The sequence below is a fragment of the Xiphophorus hellerii genome, chromosome 6 (genome assembly GCF_003331165.1).
Source record: "Xiphophorus hellerii strain 12219 chromosome 6, Xiphophorus_hellerii-4.1, whole genome shotgun sequence".
In the NCBI taxonomy this organism is placed as follows: domain Eukaryota; kingdom Metazoa; phylum Chordata; class Actinopteri; order Cyprinodontiformes; family Poeciliidae; genus Xiphophorus; species Xiphophorus hellerii.
In genome coordinates, this window is record NC_045677.1 from 7,721,308 (window position 1) to 7,735,851 (window position 14,544).

Genomic DNA, 14,544 nt, shown 5'->3' on the forward strand with positions numbered 1-14,544 from the left:
CAAAATGAGGATAAGAATAACTGGGTGTGTCACATAAACTCATCTGAAAACAGTACGCAATCAAATCAAATAATCTGTGAGAAAGGAGGGTGTGTATGATTGCTTTATCTCAATGACTTATCTCCCAAAATACAGAAATTCTTTTGATGCTAACGGAAATAAACCATATTTAAGTATATGAGTTTGATTGTCGCAAGAAAAGGTTAAGAGTTCAGGACTACCTCGCCATGAGACATGGTGCCACTTTATTTACTTTTAGATAAGCAAAGATAGATGCTGATCTCAAAGGTCATGCAGGGAGAATAAGATATAGTGAAGACATTTTTGCTCAGCATTTCCCATATAAACTCAACCAGATTGAGAATTTGGGACTCTGGAGGTCAACTCGAACTTACTGCACTCTTTCTGCCATTGCTGAGTCATTTTGTTTACCTTCTGTTTTTATGCTAAAAGTGGCAACGGCCGTCCAGGTAAGTGTCATGCTCATATGCCCATAGTTGGTGATTGTAGCAGTGAACGATGGCTGCATAGACTCCACCACTGTTCTGGAACTATCCAGACCCACACAGTGTATTCTGAAACATTTCCGTCAGAACATGGATTAACTTCTTCATCACTAACTCATTTCTTGTCTGTCCTGTGTGTCTCGGTGTGGCCCTGACAAGAGTGAGGACCTGTCCATGTGCACCGCTCGCTGAAGATGATCCCTGTGAACCAATGAAGATAAAGCAATGAACAGAGAGGTTGTGTGCTTGATTGTACAATAAAATCGCACTATGTGTTTTTAATCTTAAAAACAAAATGAAAGTGTTTAACCTGAGCTTTCCTTTAGGCGTAAATGTAGCATTAAACAAAAGGTGCTTCTCAAAAGAAGCCTCTGAATGGGAAACAGTAAGTATTTCTGCCATTTTGCTCAAGTACGCCACAGTTACAGCGTCACGTCCATTCAAATCAAATCACCAAACACCCCCTTGGGCAAGTGTTCTTTGGAAACAATCGCCTTTATGCGTATGATCGTTCGTCCCACAACAAATAATAAAAGCCATAAATCAACCTGTCTGGCTGTCAGGATAAATGGCACATCCCCCATGAAGCAGCGATAACACAGATACAGGTGGTGCTGAGTTCATCCCATTGTCTGGAAATAGGGCTGGTGTCACCAGCAGATGGGGTTTCTCTTGTGGAGCACCGAGACAAACGTTCACGACAAAATGACTGATTGGTGATCTTTACAGGATAAGATTCGTCCTCGAGGTTTTAAATAGACAGAATACCTCCTTGAAAAGTGGAGTTGTTTGAGCTTCTTGGTTGTTAATTACACTTAAAGGCTGGTTTGCTGATTAACGCTCGGTTTTCCAGTGGATGAGAGAGTGTTCCCATCACGCTGAGATTGCTGCAGCCTCTTGTTAACCTTCATTGTTTGAAACAACCCCATAACTCACCTTCAAGCACACTTATCTGCCTCTTTGTCCCAAAGCTCTCTCACTATCAACAATTATGTCTCTGTTTGCCGGCGTGTGTGTGTGTGTGTGTGTATCTCTGTCCATCTCACCGGCTGCGAGGTTAGCAAAAGCACTTCAATATCCTCTCACTCTAACCTGATTATTAATTACAGTGTGCCTCGAGCTGACCGCAGCCCAAACACCGTCTGGCACAGTTTCCAAGGAGACCGACACAAAGTCATTCCCAAACAAGATTCAGCAACAAAAAAAAAAAAAAAAAAAATAGCAGAAAAAGAAAGAAAAAACTGAAGCGGTTGCTCGGCTTCTAAATATCTTCGTGAATTTATCGGCGGCGACACTAAAACAATTTTAATCACGGCGCGCGCCGCTCAAAACTTACTCGAGCGTGTCACGTGCGAGTAAAGAAAAAGCATTAGCCTAACGGCTGGGTGACGCCTCTCGCTAGCTTGGCATTGTGTGAAAAGCTTTATAACTTGCTAAGAAGTCAAGATGAAGCCCGTCATCCGGAAGCAAAATTATAAGTTGATCAAAGTGACGGCGAGCCAGAGAGTCGGTTATGCCTGAGCAGAACAGCACTCAGCAGTAATGAACCTGGAGCCGTGCCTGCAGTGAAGCGGAGGGACATCAAGCTCTGAATGGGCGTCTGGCAGCCAGCTGTACGTATGTATGCGTGTGTGTGTTGCTGGTAGCACACTTGTGTTAATACGAAGGGTAGATTAAGTACTTGCCAGCAGCAAAATATGGTTTTTAATGCCACACAAGTGAGTTATTTTAGAACTTGCCAAACTGTGATGTGAAGCTTTGGAGGTACACAATTTGCCAAAAATACTCACACGATAACATTCTCTGTCAATTTTTTTCCCCCCACTGATGTAATTTACACTGGAGATCAGCATTTTAGAATAATATCAGGAACACTTGATCTTTTTTCAGAAAGAAGCTAATCTTTTTTTGCTCAGCATTCGAACGTTTTTGAACATTTGAAATCGCCATCTGCTACTTAGAACAGAGTTTTGACAAAAAAAACCCCCCAAAAACAAAGGCATTTCATCAAATAAAACTTACATTTACAGGTTACAACAGTTAACAATTAATGATTTTAGTACATCTGGAATGTGGTCACAAGTTTTCTCCTCCACAGGTTGGATACTAACGCCTACATCAGTGAATGTTTAAAAGTTTATTCTGTACTGCAGGTGCAGAAGTTAGCCAACGAAAGATGTAGAAACACTCAAGTCATGTGACAAAACTGAAGAACATTACTTTAAATATCGATTAATAAGTATACTATCATGCTGTTTTTCATAAACTTTAAGAAACCCTAGATCACTGGTGTCCAAAGTGTGGCCCGAGGGCCATTTGTGGCCCTTGGAGTGATTTCATGCGGCCCCACAAATTTGGCCTGTCCAGCATGCAAATACAGATGGAGACTTTTTATTTTTAATCAGGATAAAGTTATTACCGACACAATTCTCTTACCATGGAAAATACAAAGTACAGCACAAAGTATTTGCCTTTTTATAACCAATGATAACTAGAAACACGTCTATCCAGAGATTTTGACTGGAAAGCCGACTTTGCTGCATCCAAATCACCTTTTGTTTAAAACCCTTTTGTCCCCTTAAAGGAACCAAATTTAGTGTCAGTAGCATTGGTTCCAAGAGAATCTGTTGGTTGAACTTGGATAATTATAGCAAGTGTTTTGAGAGAGAAAGTGACAAAAATCTTGTTCCTCAATCTGAGAATGAGTTAGTTTAATAGGGTTCAAAGGAATTTGAAAAGTATTATATTTAGTATTTTCTCAAAATAAAGTATTTATCCTCAATGTGACTTGGCATCAATATTTAACACACAATCACAATCAAGTGCATAGGCCAGTTTAAACAACGGGGGCCAATAAAGAAGTCAGAAATACTACTGAGTAGTTTCACTTAAACATTGACCATATGTTTAAATACATCAAGCATTAGATGTCATTTAAGGTACAACACCTGAAAATATTACCTGTGTGTGTCCAACAAAGGATTTTTTGGGGCAATTTTAAGATCAATGGTGAGACTTGAACTTTTACTAGAAAGCCTCTTCCAATGATTGCCCAGTGATTACCATATTCAAAATATAGCATCAGAGTGGTACCGTAGAATACAGAACTCTGTATCAATATCCAGTCTGTGTCGTCTCAAGCTTCGGCCATATCCGACTGTTGGCTCTTCTGGCACGTTTCCTTGGTTTAAGACAGTTTCTTTTCTCTTTGACTTGATTATTCTTTTCATCCCTTGTGTCCCTTAAGTGCTTTTGGTCTTCTTTGTGAGGTAGCTTTGGCAGTAAAAGTTACTGAAGAGAACGATGAGGCTGAGCGAATAGGCCAACACGACAGCGTTCATGGAGTCGGGGAAGTTGCAGTCGACAAGCAGGTTGTAGGCGGTGTGCGTGGTGACGATGAAAAACTGCAGCTGATCAGAGAGACAAGAAGATGGCAAATGACTAAAATATGCATTCAGGAGACATCATCAACACAAAACATATTTATATTAAACTTAGTCAGTGGAGAAATCATAAGCAAATAGTTCATCTGTGCCGAGCAGAGAAGCACATTTACCTTAATAACACAGAACTGAGCAAAATTTTTACCTTCTAATCAAATGGTCCGGTTATTAGGAAAAATAAGTTGATAAAAAAAACATGTTTTGCTTCTCATCTATTAAAATTTCTTAATTTTCTATAAATCTTTTTATTATGTCTTTAAAAGTTCTTTGTTTTCCAACTACAATAGTAGAACACTTTAAATAATTTGATATGTTCTAACAAAGGAATCTTGTTCAAAGCGTCAAGCTTGATTGTCTTATTTCTCGTGTTCTGATTCTACAAGCCTCCCAGACTGGACCCAAAATTAAAGGAAAAGTTCAGCTTTTTTTAAAGTTAGGCACTGAGTTTTTTATTAGTAATAGGTCACCTACACATGGTAGAAAGAGTTTGTAGAAAAGTAAATAAAATCTTGAGAGAGGAAGAACGCCATCTGTTAGCCAGTTGAATCCCCGGATTTAGGTAATATTGTTTTTAAAATAAAATGAAAATCTTGATATCCACGTCAGCACAATTCTCTACAGTTTCCCGCAAAAGTGACCAGGTTGTGGTATGACACCAGGGAACTATAACTAATGATAATTTCACAGATCCTAACCCACTATGATCAACATTTCCTCTAGCAGAGAATTGCTCAGGTTTGATGGACAGCCTCCAACATCTAATTGGGTCTTTGTTTTGAAAACCATGGATACCACCAGCACATATTTTATGCTATTTTATAAGCAAACACCAGGTTAAAAAATGGTACAGGTGAAAAACACACTTATTCAAGTACCGATGTATCTTAGCTTCATATCATCTCTGACACTAGCGTCCGTTCTTACCAGCTGCAGAGAAGTGAGGTATCGCTTCCACCACAGATACTTATTCATGTGTGGCCCTAGAGCGGCGAGCCCGTAGTACAAATACATGACTATGTGGACCAGGGTGTTGATCAGACCAATCAGAAAAGCTACAGACAAATACACAAGATGGGTTATTTACAGAGTTGGGTAGTAACTATTAAACATTTATTCAAATGCATTTACTTGTGGAACTTTTTGGGAGAAAAAAAGAACCTTTAGTAGAATTTTTGCTATGATGTACTTTTTACTTTTACTTAAGTAATTTTATCATGAAGTATCTCTACTCTTACTTGAATAAAAGTTCTGGATTCTCTACCCACTGAATGAAGAACAAACAAGTTTGAATAAAAAAAATCACCAGGAACAGACACACACCTGCAGCTTTTGTTAAAGTTTAATAAATTTTATATTGAAAAGAATTGATTTGGAAAAAAAAAAAATTTTTTTTGTCTGATTTTGTTATTTTTTTGTTACTTATGTGAAATGTTGTCATTTTGGTCCTTAAAATACCAAAATTTCCACTTAACGTAATATTATGGTCCTTCTGACGAAGTAATTTTATAACATTAAATGATTGATAATTTGATCAGTTACTCACTACTTGAGTAGACTTTTTACCAAAAGGAAAATACTTTTCCTTGAGTAAAAATACTTTTCCTTGAAGTAGTGCTAATCTTACTTGACTACAATTTGTGGGTACTCTGACCACCTCTGTTTGTTTATCATCATCTTATTCATGGTACAGTCCTTGTGGATTCTGCTAGCACAAAGTGAAACGTACTCACACTGACCCCCGGCTACATATTTAACCCCGGCCCACCAGTTAAAGATCATGGTCGCATGGTGATAGACGTGGAGGAATGTCAGCTGACTGTTCTTCTTCCGCAGAATGAAAAATATCTGCAAACCACAAACACACTAAATGAAGCAAGAACAAAACATTTAAGGCCATACCGCAGTATACTCCTGGTTATATTTTTAAATAGAAACCTGATGCATATTTTCCTGCAGCATAATTTTGTAGTAAGTCATATGAGTGTCTGAACTTACTCTTATGGATGTTTTTTTATGCTAAAAAGATAAATGTTCTCTTTATTGAACTGATTCTGAAATAACCAAGTAAAGAATCTGACTGAACTACATAAAGCCTAACAAATGCTGGTCCAGAGTTGATGTGCTTTTATGTTTTGACCAGTGGAGGGCAGTCTTTCTTTAGCTTGACCTTGTCAAAACAATACGCAGTGACGCCAAATTAAAACCTGTGTTAAAAATGTCCAGAAGAAGCATTAACTTATGTTACAGTTATATAACTGAGTGCAGCTCCGGTGTGTGTACTCACCGTGTCACTGAGCTCTATGACTTTAGAGAAGTAAAACCACCAGCAAACTCTGGCCATCTGTCCAACACAACACAATGAGACATCAACACTTTCGTTTCAGGTATTAAGCTGTTCAATCCGATAAATTAAAGGGAAAAAGAAATCTAATTTTATTCAAATTCGAAAACACTTTATCTACAATGTCAATAGTCATGAAAATAAAGGAAACTCATTGAATTAAAAGGTGTGTCCAAACTTTTGGTCTGTACTGTATATATAAATTCTTTGCTCCCGGCTGTTACCATGGCAGGCAAATTCCAACTTTTGCAAAAAAAAAAATCCAAACTTTGTCAGACTGAGTTTTCCCAAATCTTTTGTCCTTTCCTTTGTTTTGAAGTCTAAAATACTAGAGTTAATTTTGCATGATACTCGAAAACGAGACTGTAATGCAGAAAGTCCAAAATTCAAAATATTCTGAAAAAAATAAAACAAAATAAATCCAAAAGCGAACCAGGAGGGCAAAATGAAACAGGACGGACTTACGGCAGCATGGAGGAATGTTAAACAGACTAGCACTGAGAAGATGAATGAGTGAAGAACAATGAAAACCAGTGAACTTATATACTGAGGGAAGAGTGGAGAATGACAGAGAATGTAGGCGAATTAATCAAGGGAAGAGAACAAACAGGCCGACTGAGTTACGGCGAAAAATAACACAAAGGAAGCCGAACAGAATGAACGTAAGACTCAGTGAAGCAAGGCTAAAAGAAAAGAAACAATGAAGGACACAGAAGGAAAGAAGAAACACAATCCTTAAATTATTAAACTACAAATAAGGTATATACATTTTTTTAATTTACCCGTAGAGCCAGTGGATTGTTGCTGTAGTCGACCGGCTGGCACAACAAACTGTAACCGGCCAACCAAGATGATGCTGTGAACTAGAAATGTGGAAAAACATTGCATTTAAATAATTGGGTTCTGGTGGTGCTACCTCAACTTTACATGTCAACAACTTCCTGCCGGTTCTTTTAACATTAAACATTATATATATATATATATATATATATATATATATATATATATATATATATATATATATATATATATATATTCACAAAATATCTCAGTTACGTTGAGTTCCCTTGTTTGTGTTCAGAGTTTACCTCGTAGAACATGTAGGCAGACAGGCAGACCATGGCAAAATTGTAAACAACCAGGACGGGTTTGAGGTTGACGGGCCGCCTGTTCGCCATCAGCTTTGGCCCCGCCCATACAGTGATCAGGTAGCACAGGAATATACAGGTAATTGGCACAGGGGAGTAGACCAGCAGCCAATTGTCTGTCCTTTTGTCTGTTCAGTGAAATATGAGAGGAAAGTTACAGCACAAAATACTGCCAAACTATGCAAGGTTCTGTAAGGTAACGAGCTGAAAAATATATTCTTACCTCCATTTTCCAGAATGCCTTGGTAGAATAATTGGAGTTTCTGCCACTTGGTGACAGCATTGCTACCCTGGGATGAGCACATGAGCATAATGCAGTTTTTTTTGCTTGTTTTAATTGCCATACCTAGCGTTAGAGCTTGAACTGAAGAAGGCAAACTCGAGAAATAGCTCGAAAGATAAATTTCTCAATGGCAGAAATGGAAACAACATAACAATCCACATCCTAGACGTTACAGGTTCCATTACAGAGTGAATTTGTAAGGACTCTGATAAATGGTGACCTATAGAGCCGCATAGATCCAGAGTTTGATCTGACAGGACCAGCATTGGTCCTCAAATTTTACCTGTTTATGTAAAGAAGGTACTCTAAGAAGAACCCAAAACTTTTTCTCCCAAAATGCTTTGAGCGGTGAAAAACCCTGAACTCAGCATCCCCACTGACTGCAACTTAATAGTTTGTTGCTGAACCTTTTAAGGCAATCAAAGTGATTTCTGTAACTGCCAATGAGACTTCCGCGCCCGTCCACACGTATGTTGTGGTTTCATCTTAGACGTTTCTACTGACGCTCTAGAATCATGTCAGCTTTGGGTCGACGCATTCCATTTACCTCCCACGCTTAGCAGGACCTGCGATCTCTTCAAAGTTAAGGCTTTATCTTTGACGACAGAGACGTAAGCCCCGATGTATTCACAGATCGAACCCTGATCAACGGCTTTACCAAAGAAAGAAACCTCCCACTGCAAACTTGATTGAGCCACCTAGCGATGAGCTGGGTTTTTAGCATGAGGATTATGTTGGCTAATCTCCTGATGATAGATAATAACTAATAATCCTCTTTATGAACGACTGCCTCCTGTTGAAGACAGGGCGATGAACCTTCAGATGCGGTGTAACAGTGCTGCCATCTAGTGTCGGAAAGCAAACTCAAATTCACATAGTTCTTCAAATTGCATTTATTAATGTTTTTCAGTGTTGCGTACCTTTGTTTGTTGTATTTATTTCCTCTTTTTTGAGTTGTTTTGCTTTTCTGGACTTTATGTTATTATTATATTAATAACTGAATTTCAGATGCATAACATATGACAACTGAAAGACCTGTCTTTTTCTTCTCTGCATAATTTAGCAACCTGTGAAAATAAACTCATCCCCAGAGTAGTTTGTGTTTTGCTTAATGAAAGAGAATATGCAGTTGAACCCAGATAATTACACAGACTTGATTAAAAATAAATAAATAAATACAACACTTTTTCTGGCATTAAATCAGACTAATCATCACAAGTTTTGAGTCATTTCAGCTTACCTAAAACATTTTTACCATCTAAATCCTGGAATGATCTGAAAAATATTTATGATTTCTTTACAGCGTTTTGAATTCTGTACTATTTGGTTTCTGCCTTTTTTCAAGTTCAGTAGTTCTTGGTGTCTTTCCCCCAATTTCTCACCAAAGTTTTTCTGGAATTTTGGCTCCTTCTCCTGACAGAACTGGTGTAACACAGAGAAAGGTTTATAGGCTACACCAAGGAGTATCATGGTTCTGATGCTCCGTACTCCAGCTTCTTCCCACAGCTCAAAAAACATGACTGTTAGGTTAACTGGTCTCTCTAAACTTTCCTTTAGACATGGGTGAAAATTGCAATCTGGCTCCTTTTGTTGCCTTTTGAGTAATGTTCTCTTCTTTTCCATTTTTAAAAAAATATACAATGTATTTAGATATTGGGCTTCAACTGCATCTTACTCTGTCAATCCAATAAGCTTATAAAGTAGTAGTGGAAAATATGGTGTGTTTTTTTTCTGTTCTCCACAGCTGAAAGTGACTTGCAGCAGTATAAACTATGCTGCCTTACAGAACATGCTGTTTAGAGAAAGCTAAGCGGTTAAGCCTCACCTGTAGCCTCCCAAGGATTTATGGTAAAAAAAAAAAAAAAAATCCCTCCCAGGATCAGAATCCCTCAAACCGACTTCAGCTTTATTTAGAATATTATAAGTGGATACACTAATGTTATACATATTGATGCAGAACAGTTGAGCAGTCAGCCCCCCCGCCCTCATTCAGAAGTAGCTGAAGTTGCGACCCGCCCTGCGCCAGATAAAGCATGGAGTCCTAACGCACTGATGGGGAAGGACTCCTGCAAGCAGCTTCTGCCAGTTCTATGTCAACGGCTATTAAACAAAGCAATCAGCAATATATATATGTATATGTCTGTTAAAGCAGCTGGCTGGCTTTGGAGCATGATCTGTGCTAAAAATGATCAAATTGTTACTTTACCGTCATTTCGATGGTCTAGCAGAGTCTGTTTTCTGCCCAGTGTTGCATCTCAGCCAAGACTTAAGCTGCTCTGAGGTAGTCGACCTGTCTCCGCTGTGTGTATAAGTGTGCGTGTGCGTGTGTGTGTGCTTTTGGCTTGGCATATGGCTCACCAGCTAAATCCACCTTATAAGTGTTGGGGTGTACAAAATTGTACAAATGAGGGAATAATGTGCCATTAAATCACTATAAAAAATTAAGTATCTTTCTACAGTATTATTTATTTCAGATACAGAAAACAAACTGTAATTGGATTCTGAGTTTTTATTTTATTAATTACACAGAAATGCGTTATTACAGGACATTTTCTGAGTTATTGCAGCTCACGTTATGAAGCAACAGTTTCTAATTACTCAATCTACCATGTAGTTCCGCCTTAATCTGGAGAAAAACAAAATAAGTTTAATTTATAATGAGAGATTCTAAGAGGAAATTGTAAGTGCACAATAAACAGCATCTAAAATAAGTCATTAAGTCATGTGTGTAAGATGTTATTCCTGTTCTCTGAACATTGTAATCCTCACATCTTGTCAAGCAGAAAGCAAATTGGGGCGAATCAGCTTTAAAAAGACAATCTGACTGAGTGAGACCAGCCAGGCAGCGTCGTTGCACCTCGTCGTTTGCTTCTGTCTGGATACGGCAGCGGTCAGAGTCTCTCCTTTCTCTCCCCCTGGACATCCGTCCACAGCCCCCTGCAGGCAGGCTTTACACTCTGGACTTCATTAATGGGAGAACTCGGAGGGTCCTGGCCACTCTTTTCCAAATACAGAAGCACCAAGCTGCACTTTTTAAAGCAGGTTCGGCACATTGTATAGCGGGATGTGTAAACGTTTCAGAAAAATAAAATAAAAACGGGCTTCAATTCTAAAAAAAGAACAAAAAATAAACCTGAAAACCTATGAACACTGGTTTACTTGTGGTGGGGGTGCTGGTGGGCATGGTGCGGATGATACGGAGCTGGGAATATTACGGGCCTATCTTGGTCCTGGGTCTTATTTCGAGGAGCGGGTTGATGATGGAAGAAGCTGGAAAGATGGTGATAGTGGTGGGGGATCGGCTGAGTCTTCTCGGTGGGGTCGACCCCTTCGTCCGGTGGCTGGACGGTCCCTGGAGTCCTCGTGGAAATGGCCTGCGAAAGATAAACGAGTTGGTTTCGTCGTGTTGCTAATTGGTGTCTCTAAATTTTGAATACAAACAATGAATGGACAATGAATAAACAGATAAATAGATTTAAGGCAAAGTGACGCTAACATGAGGTCGACAATCAATTTGTGATTGTCGAATTGTCAAACAGAGCCAATGCTAACTAATGATTAGCTCTATTTTAAATTAGACTGATGCCTTGTTAAAGAACGTTATGATAAATAATTCGTAAACTCAATACAGCATCTGAAAACTACTCCGGCCCTTTATACTTACTCAAATGCAACATGTTACATCCTAAAAATGTGAAACATCTTTTCATTTGTGTTTCAGGTTATAGACCATGAGAAAATAGTGGATAATTGTGAAATAAAGAAAAAATATGTAAAAAAAAAAAAAGAAGCAAAAAAGCAAATATAATCTATAAAAATCCTCAAAAATCTACTGTGCACATGTATTAAGTCTCTACATATGATTGGAACAAGTGGAATTATTCCAAGCGGCTTTGCACATCCAGAGTCTGATTTTTTTCAAATTACCTCAGTATCACCTACATGAAAAAACATATGCTGATAGAAAATGTTTTTATTTTTATTTTTTTGTCAAGGGTTTCAAAATAAAGTGGGAAGAGAACAAATGAACTCTACATTCTTTGGGTTTGTCTTTGCAAAAGAAAAAAAAAAATTGAAACTAAGATAGGTTGTGTTGATCTATCACACCAAACCCCAAGAAAACAGATTGAAATTTGATGTAATGTAGCTGACTTTTGTTTTTGTTTTTTTGTTTTTTTTACCTATAAAATGATATTGCTTTAAAAAAAACTGTACTTCATAAAGAACCATCAAGAGCAATCAAGTGTGACAGCTTAAACATTTGAGCGGTTCTTTTCCCCGCCCGTCTGGGTTCGCCCGTGCGCCTCCCCAAAAGTCGGGTCACTCACAGAGCAGTTGCAGATGTCTCCCACGTAGGTGGCTCTGATCGCGGCCTCCACGTACGGGGTGTGCATGAAACTGTACGGCAGCACGACGTGGAAAGTGAGGAGGCCACACCTGAGGACGGGGAGGAAAAGAAAAACGGCATTCTTGGAGCGACTTCCAATTTAGCGCTCTGGTCGGCGACGGAGGCGCCTTTTTACCTGTCGTAGATCAGGAAGTCGTCTTTGTCGCCGTCCAGCACCTCCCACACGTCGGTCTGATTAGCGTCCTGCTGATACACTGGGACACCAGTGGGAGCTCTTTTCTTCAGCTCCCAGTACAGGGCTCTGGATACGGCATTTTGCTCATTGACGATCAGGAAGGACACGTCGGTTACGTTGCTGCGCCTCAGTTTGGTGCGCAGGCGTCCGATACTGCAGATATTCAAACGAGTGAAGAATTAGAGCTGAGATTGTGTGCTTTGAACTATTTAAACTGGGGATGCACGATATGTCGCACCAACATCGGTATCGGCCGACATTCGTCATTTTTCAACATATTGGTATCGGTCTGACAAATAAAACTGGGTCGATATTAAAAATTGATATTTATTTCTATCTTGTTGCAGTCTGTTTCTTGTAGTTTATTTCCCCCAAAGGTGTAAAAAAAAACAGGTAAATATGTATAATGTTGGCAAATATCAGTTATCAGCCATAACAGTGAGCTTGATATCGGATATATCAGTTCATCCTTTTTTATATGTATGTTTTAAGAAATAAAAGGTCTGATAGTGCCACTGTATCAACTTATTTTAATAAAAAAGAATCTGAAAAATGTCTAATGATATGCTGAGATGCAGCCCTGTCAATATACAAGTACCTCTGCATCACATCATATTTATTCCTGCTTCATAAACAGGGTCAAATTAAAAGTTGGAATTTTCTAAGGACGAGAGAAATAAATAATAATAATAGAAAACCAGACATACTTATTCCAATAGTTTTTAGATATCCTTTTATCATCAGTTTTAATCAAAGCAGTGATCTGTGTCAAACTGTAGCAAAAATATACAGGGTGATCAGAATCCACCTTCAAGTTTGATTCGGACGTTTGCTACTTTTCTCACTCACCGGGACGCCTGAACCAGACAGAAGTGTCAGCTGGCCTTCAGCAGAGCCACCACCACCACATTTCCGAGCAGCTCCTGCGCCGGCGAGCGGCCCTTTATCTCCCAGCTCGGCGCGGGTTTGCAGATCCTGGAGGCATTTTTGTCGCCCTCCACCAAGAGAGTGGAGTGGGAGGCCCACATCACACCCAGCAGGGCTGCACTCTGACACAGCAGCAGCAGAGAGCGCATCATCACCCTCTCGTCTGCCAAAACTGGATACACACAAAAAGACATCTATGAAATCATCTGGATCGTGCACAAACATGCAGTCTCTTCTTCTCAAACGTCAGAATGCTACAAATGTGGCGGCTAGTGATGGCTAGATTTTACAGGAAGGACGTGTTTTTTTCTTTTTATGGTTTTGTGGTAGAAAAATTGTATGTGAGCCATATGTTACAATCTATCTTAGTCTGATGGACGATGAACTACAGAACAAACGGAGTTTGGAAATCGGGCAATCATGGGCCTTCATTTAATAATAATAATAATAAACGGTCAGTCTGGTCTCACAGAGATGAAATAACAAAAACCTCTTTGTTTCTGGCCACTTGAGTGAAGATAATTGCAAAAATGAGAGCCAGTATTTCCGAGTACACGGACAAAAGGGTAAGGAATTTCAGAGCAACATGTTGACAGGCAAACACTGAGCTGCAGAGACAGAGAGAGATTAAAGCTTTGTATGCCTACAGCCACAAAGTTTACCGTCTTTATGGCAACATTTTCGCACACGACAACAGCATTTACTCCTGCAATTACCCAATACTTTTATTTTTTGTTGGATATAAATAAAATATATCCAAGTTTCTATTCACTTTTGAACTTTTAAGTAGTATAAGTGCTCACAGTCGCGGCTCCATGTCGAAAAATCAAATTAACAGCATCAGATGGAGTGAAACTACTAACTTTATGATTTGGGTCATACAAAAACCAACAGAAAGGGAGGCAGTTTTGACCTTTCTTTGGTTTAAATTTATGTAAAACAACAAACAAAACCAAATAAAGCTTGAAACCAAAATATGTATATCTTCTTTTACTTCAGAAGAATACGAATAGAGAACAGTTTTAGGAGCAAGGGGAAAGTCTTACCTCTATCCGCCGTGTTTGCTGCAACTCTAACTGGCACACGGCAAAACCTCTGAAGTATAAAAGCTCTGGCGTTCACTCAACACTTCCCCCAATTTAAACAGAGAGACACTCTGAGTGCGAAAGAATGTGACACTCAAAGTGTGCACAGATATGGTAATGTTGTGAAGAAGTGCTCAGTATTTATTAGATGTGACTTTGCTGAAACTTTGACTGTTTTCATTTTTTCTTATTTCCTGTTTATCATTTTTTCCAAACAGGATTCTTCTT

At 38.9% G+C, this 14,544-nt stretch overlaps 2 protein-coding genes across 3 annotated transcripts; both read right to left on the reverse strand.

The window, feature by feature from the left end:
* Positions 1-2,850: 2,850 nt before the first annotated feature.
* Positions 2,851-7,749, reverse strand: elovl8a (ELOVL fatty acid elongase 8a). The gene is made up of 7 exons (XM_032565922.1): positions 7,662-7,749; positions 7,379-7,566; positions 7,073-7,153; positions 6,234-6,290; positions 5,680-5,794; positions 4,874-5,001; positions 2,851-3,916 (listed from the first exon to the last, which is right to left on the reverse strand). Exons 1-7 carry the CDS (start codon positions 7,747-7,749, stop codon positions 3,749-3,751), a joined length of 825 nt encoding a protein of 274 aa, XP_032421813.1. The 3' UTR covers positions 2,851-3,748.
* A 2,466-nt stretch (positions 7,750-10,215) lies between these two features.
* Positions 10,216-14,380, reverse strand: selenop2 (selenoprotein P2). 2 transcript variants are annotated; one of them, XM_032564344.1, is made up of 6 exons: positions 14,278-14,380; positions 13,154-13,403; positions 13,012-13,077; positions 12,245-12,457; positions 12,050-12,158; positions 10,216-11,095 (listed from the first exon to the last, which is right to left on the reverse strand). In XM_032564344.1, the coding sequence occupies exons 2-6, from the start codon at positions 13,381-13,383 to the stop codon at positions 10,877-10,879; spliced, it is 837 nt and encodes a 278-aa protein (XP_032420235.1). In that variant the 5' UTR covers positions 13,384-13,403; positions 14,278-14,380; the 3' UTR covers positions 10,216-10,876. The 2 variants fall into 2 exon arrangements, with proteins under 2 accessions (XP_032420235.1, XP_032420236.1); XM_032564345.1 differs by lacking the exon at positions 13,012-13,077 and having other exon boundaries at positions 14,278-14,377.
* Between the last annotated feature and the right edge of the window lie 164 nt (positions 14,381-14,544).

Bases quoted from the DNA above. Each gene is read 5' to 3' on its own strand.
- elovl8a (XM_032565922.1), bottom strand. From the start codon at position 7,749: ATGCTCATGTGCTCATCCCAGGGTAGCAATGCTGTCACCAAGTGGCAG. The intron at 5,795-6,233 runs GTGAGTACACAC...TGTGGTTTGCAG, and splicing joins TCATAGAGCTCAGTGACACG to ATATTTTTCATTCTGCGGAA. The intron at 3,917-4,873 runs GTAAGAACGGAC...CTCTCTGATCAG, and splicing joins ACCTCACTTCTCTGCAGCTG to CTGCAGTTTTTCATCGTCAC.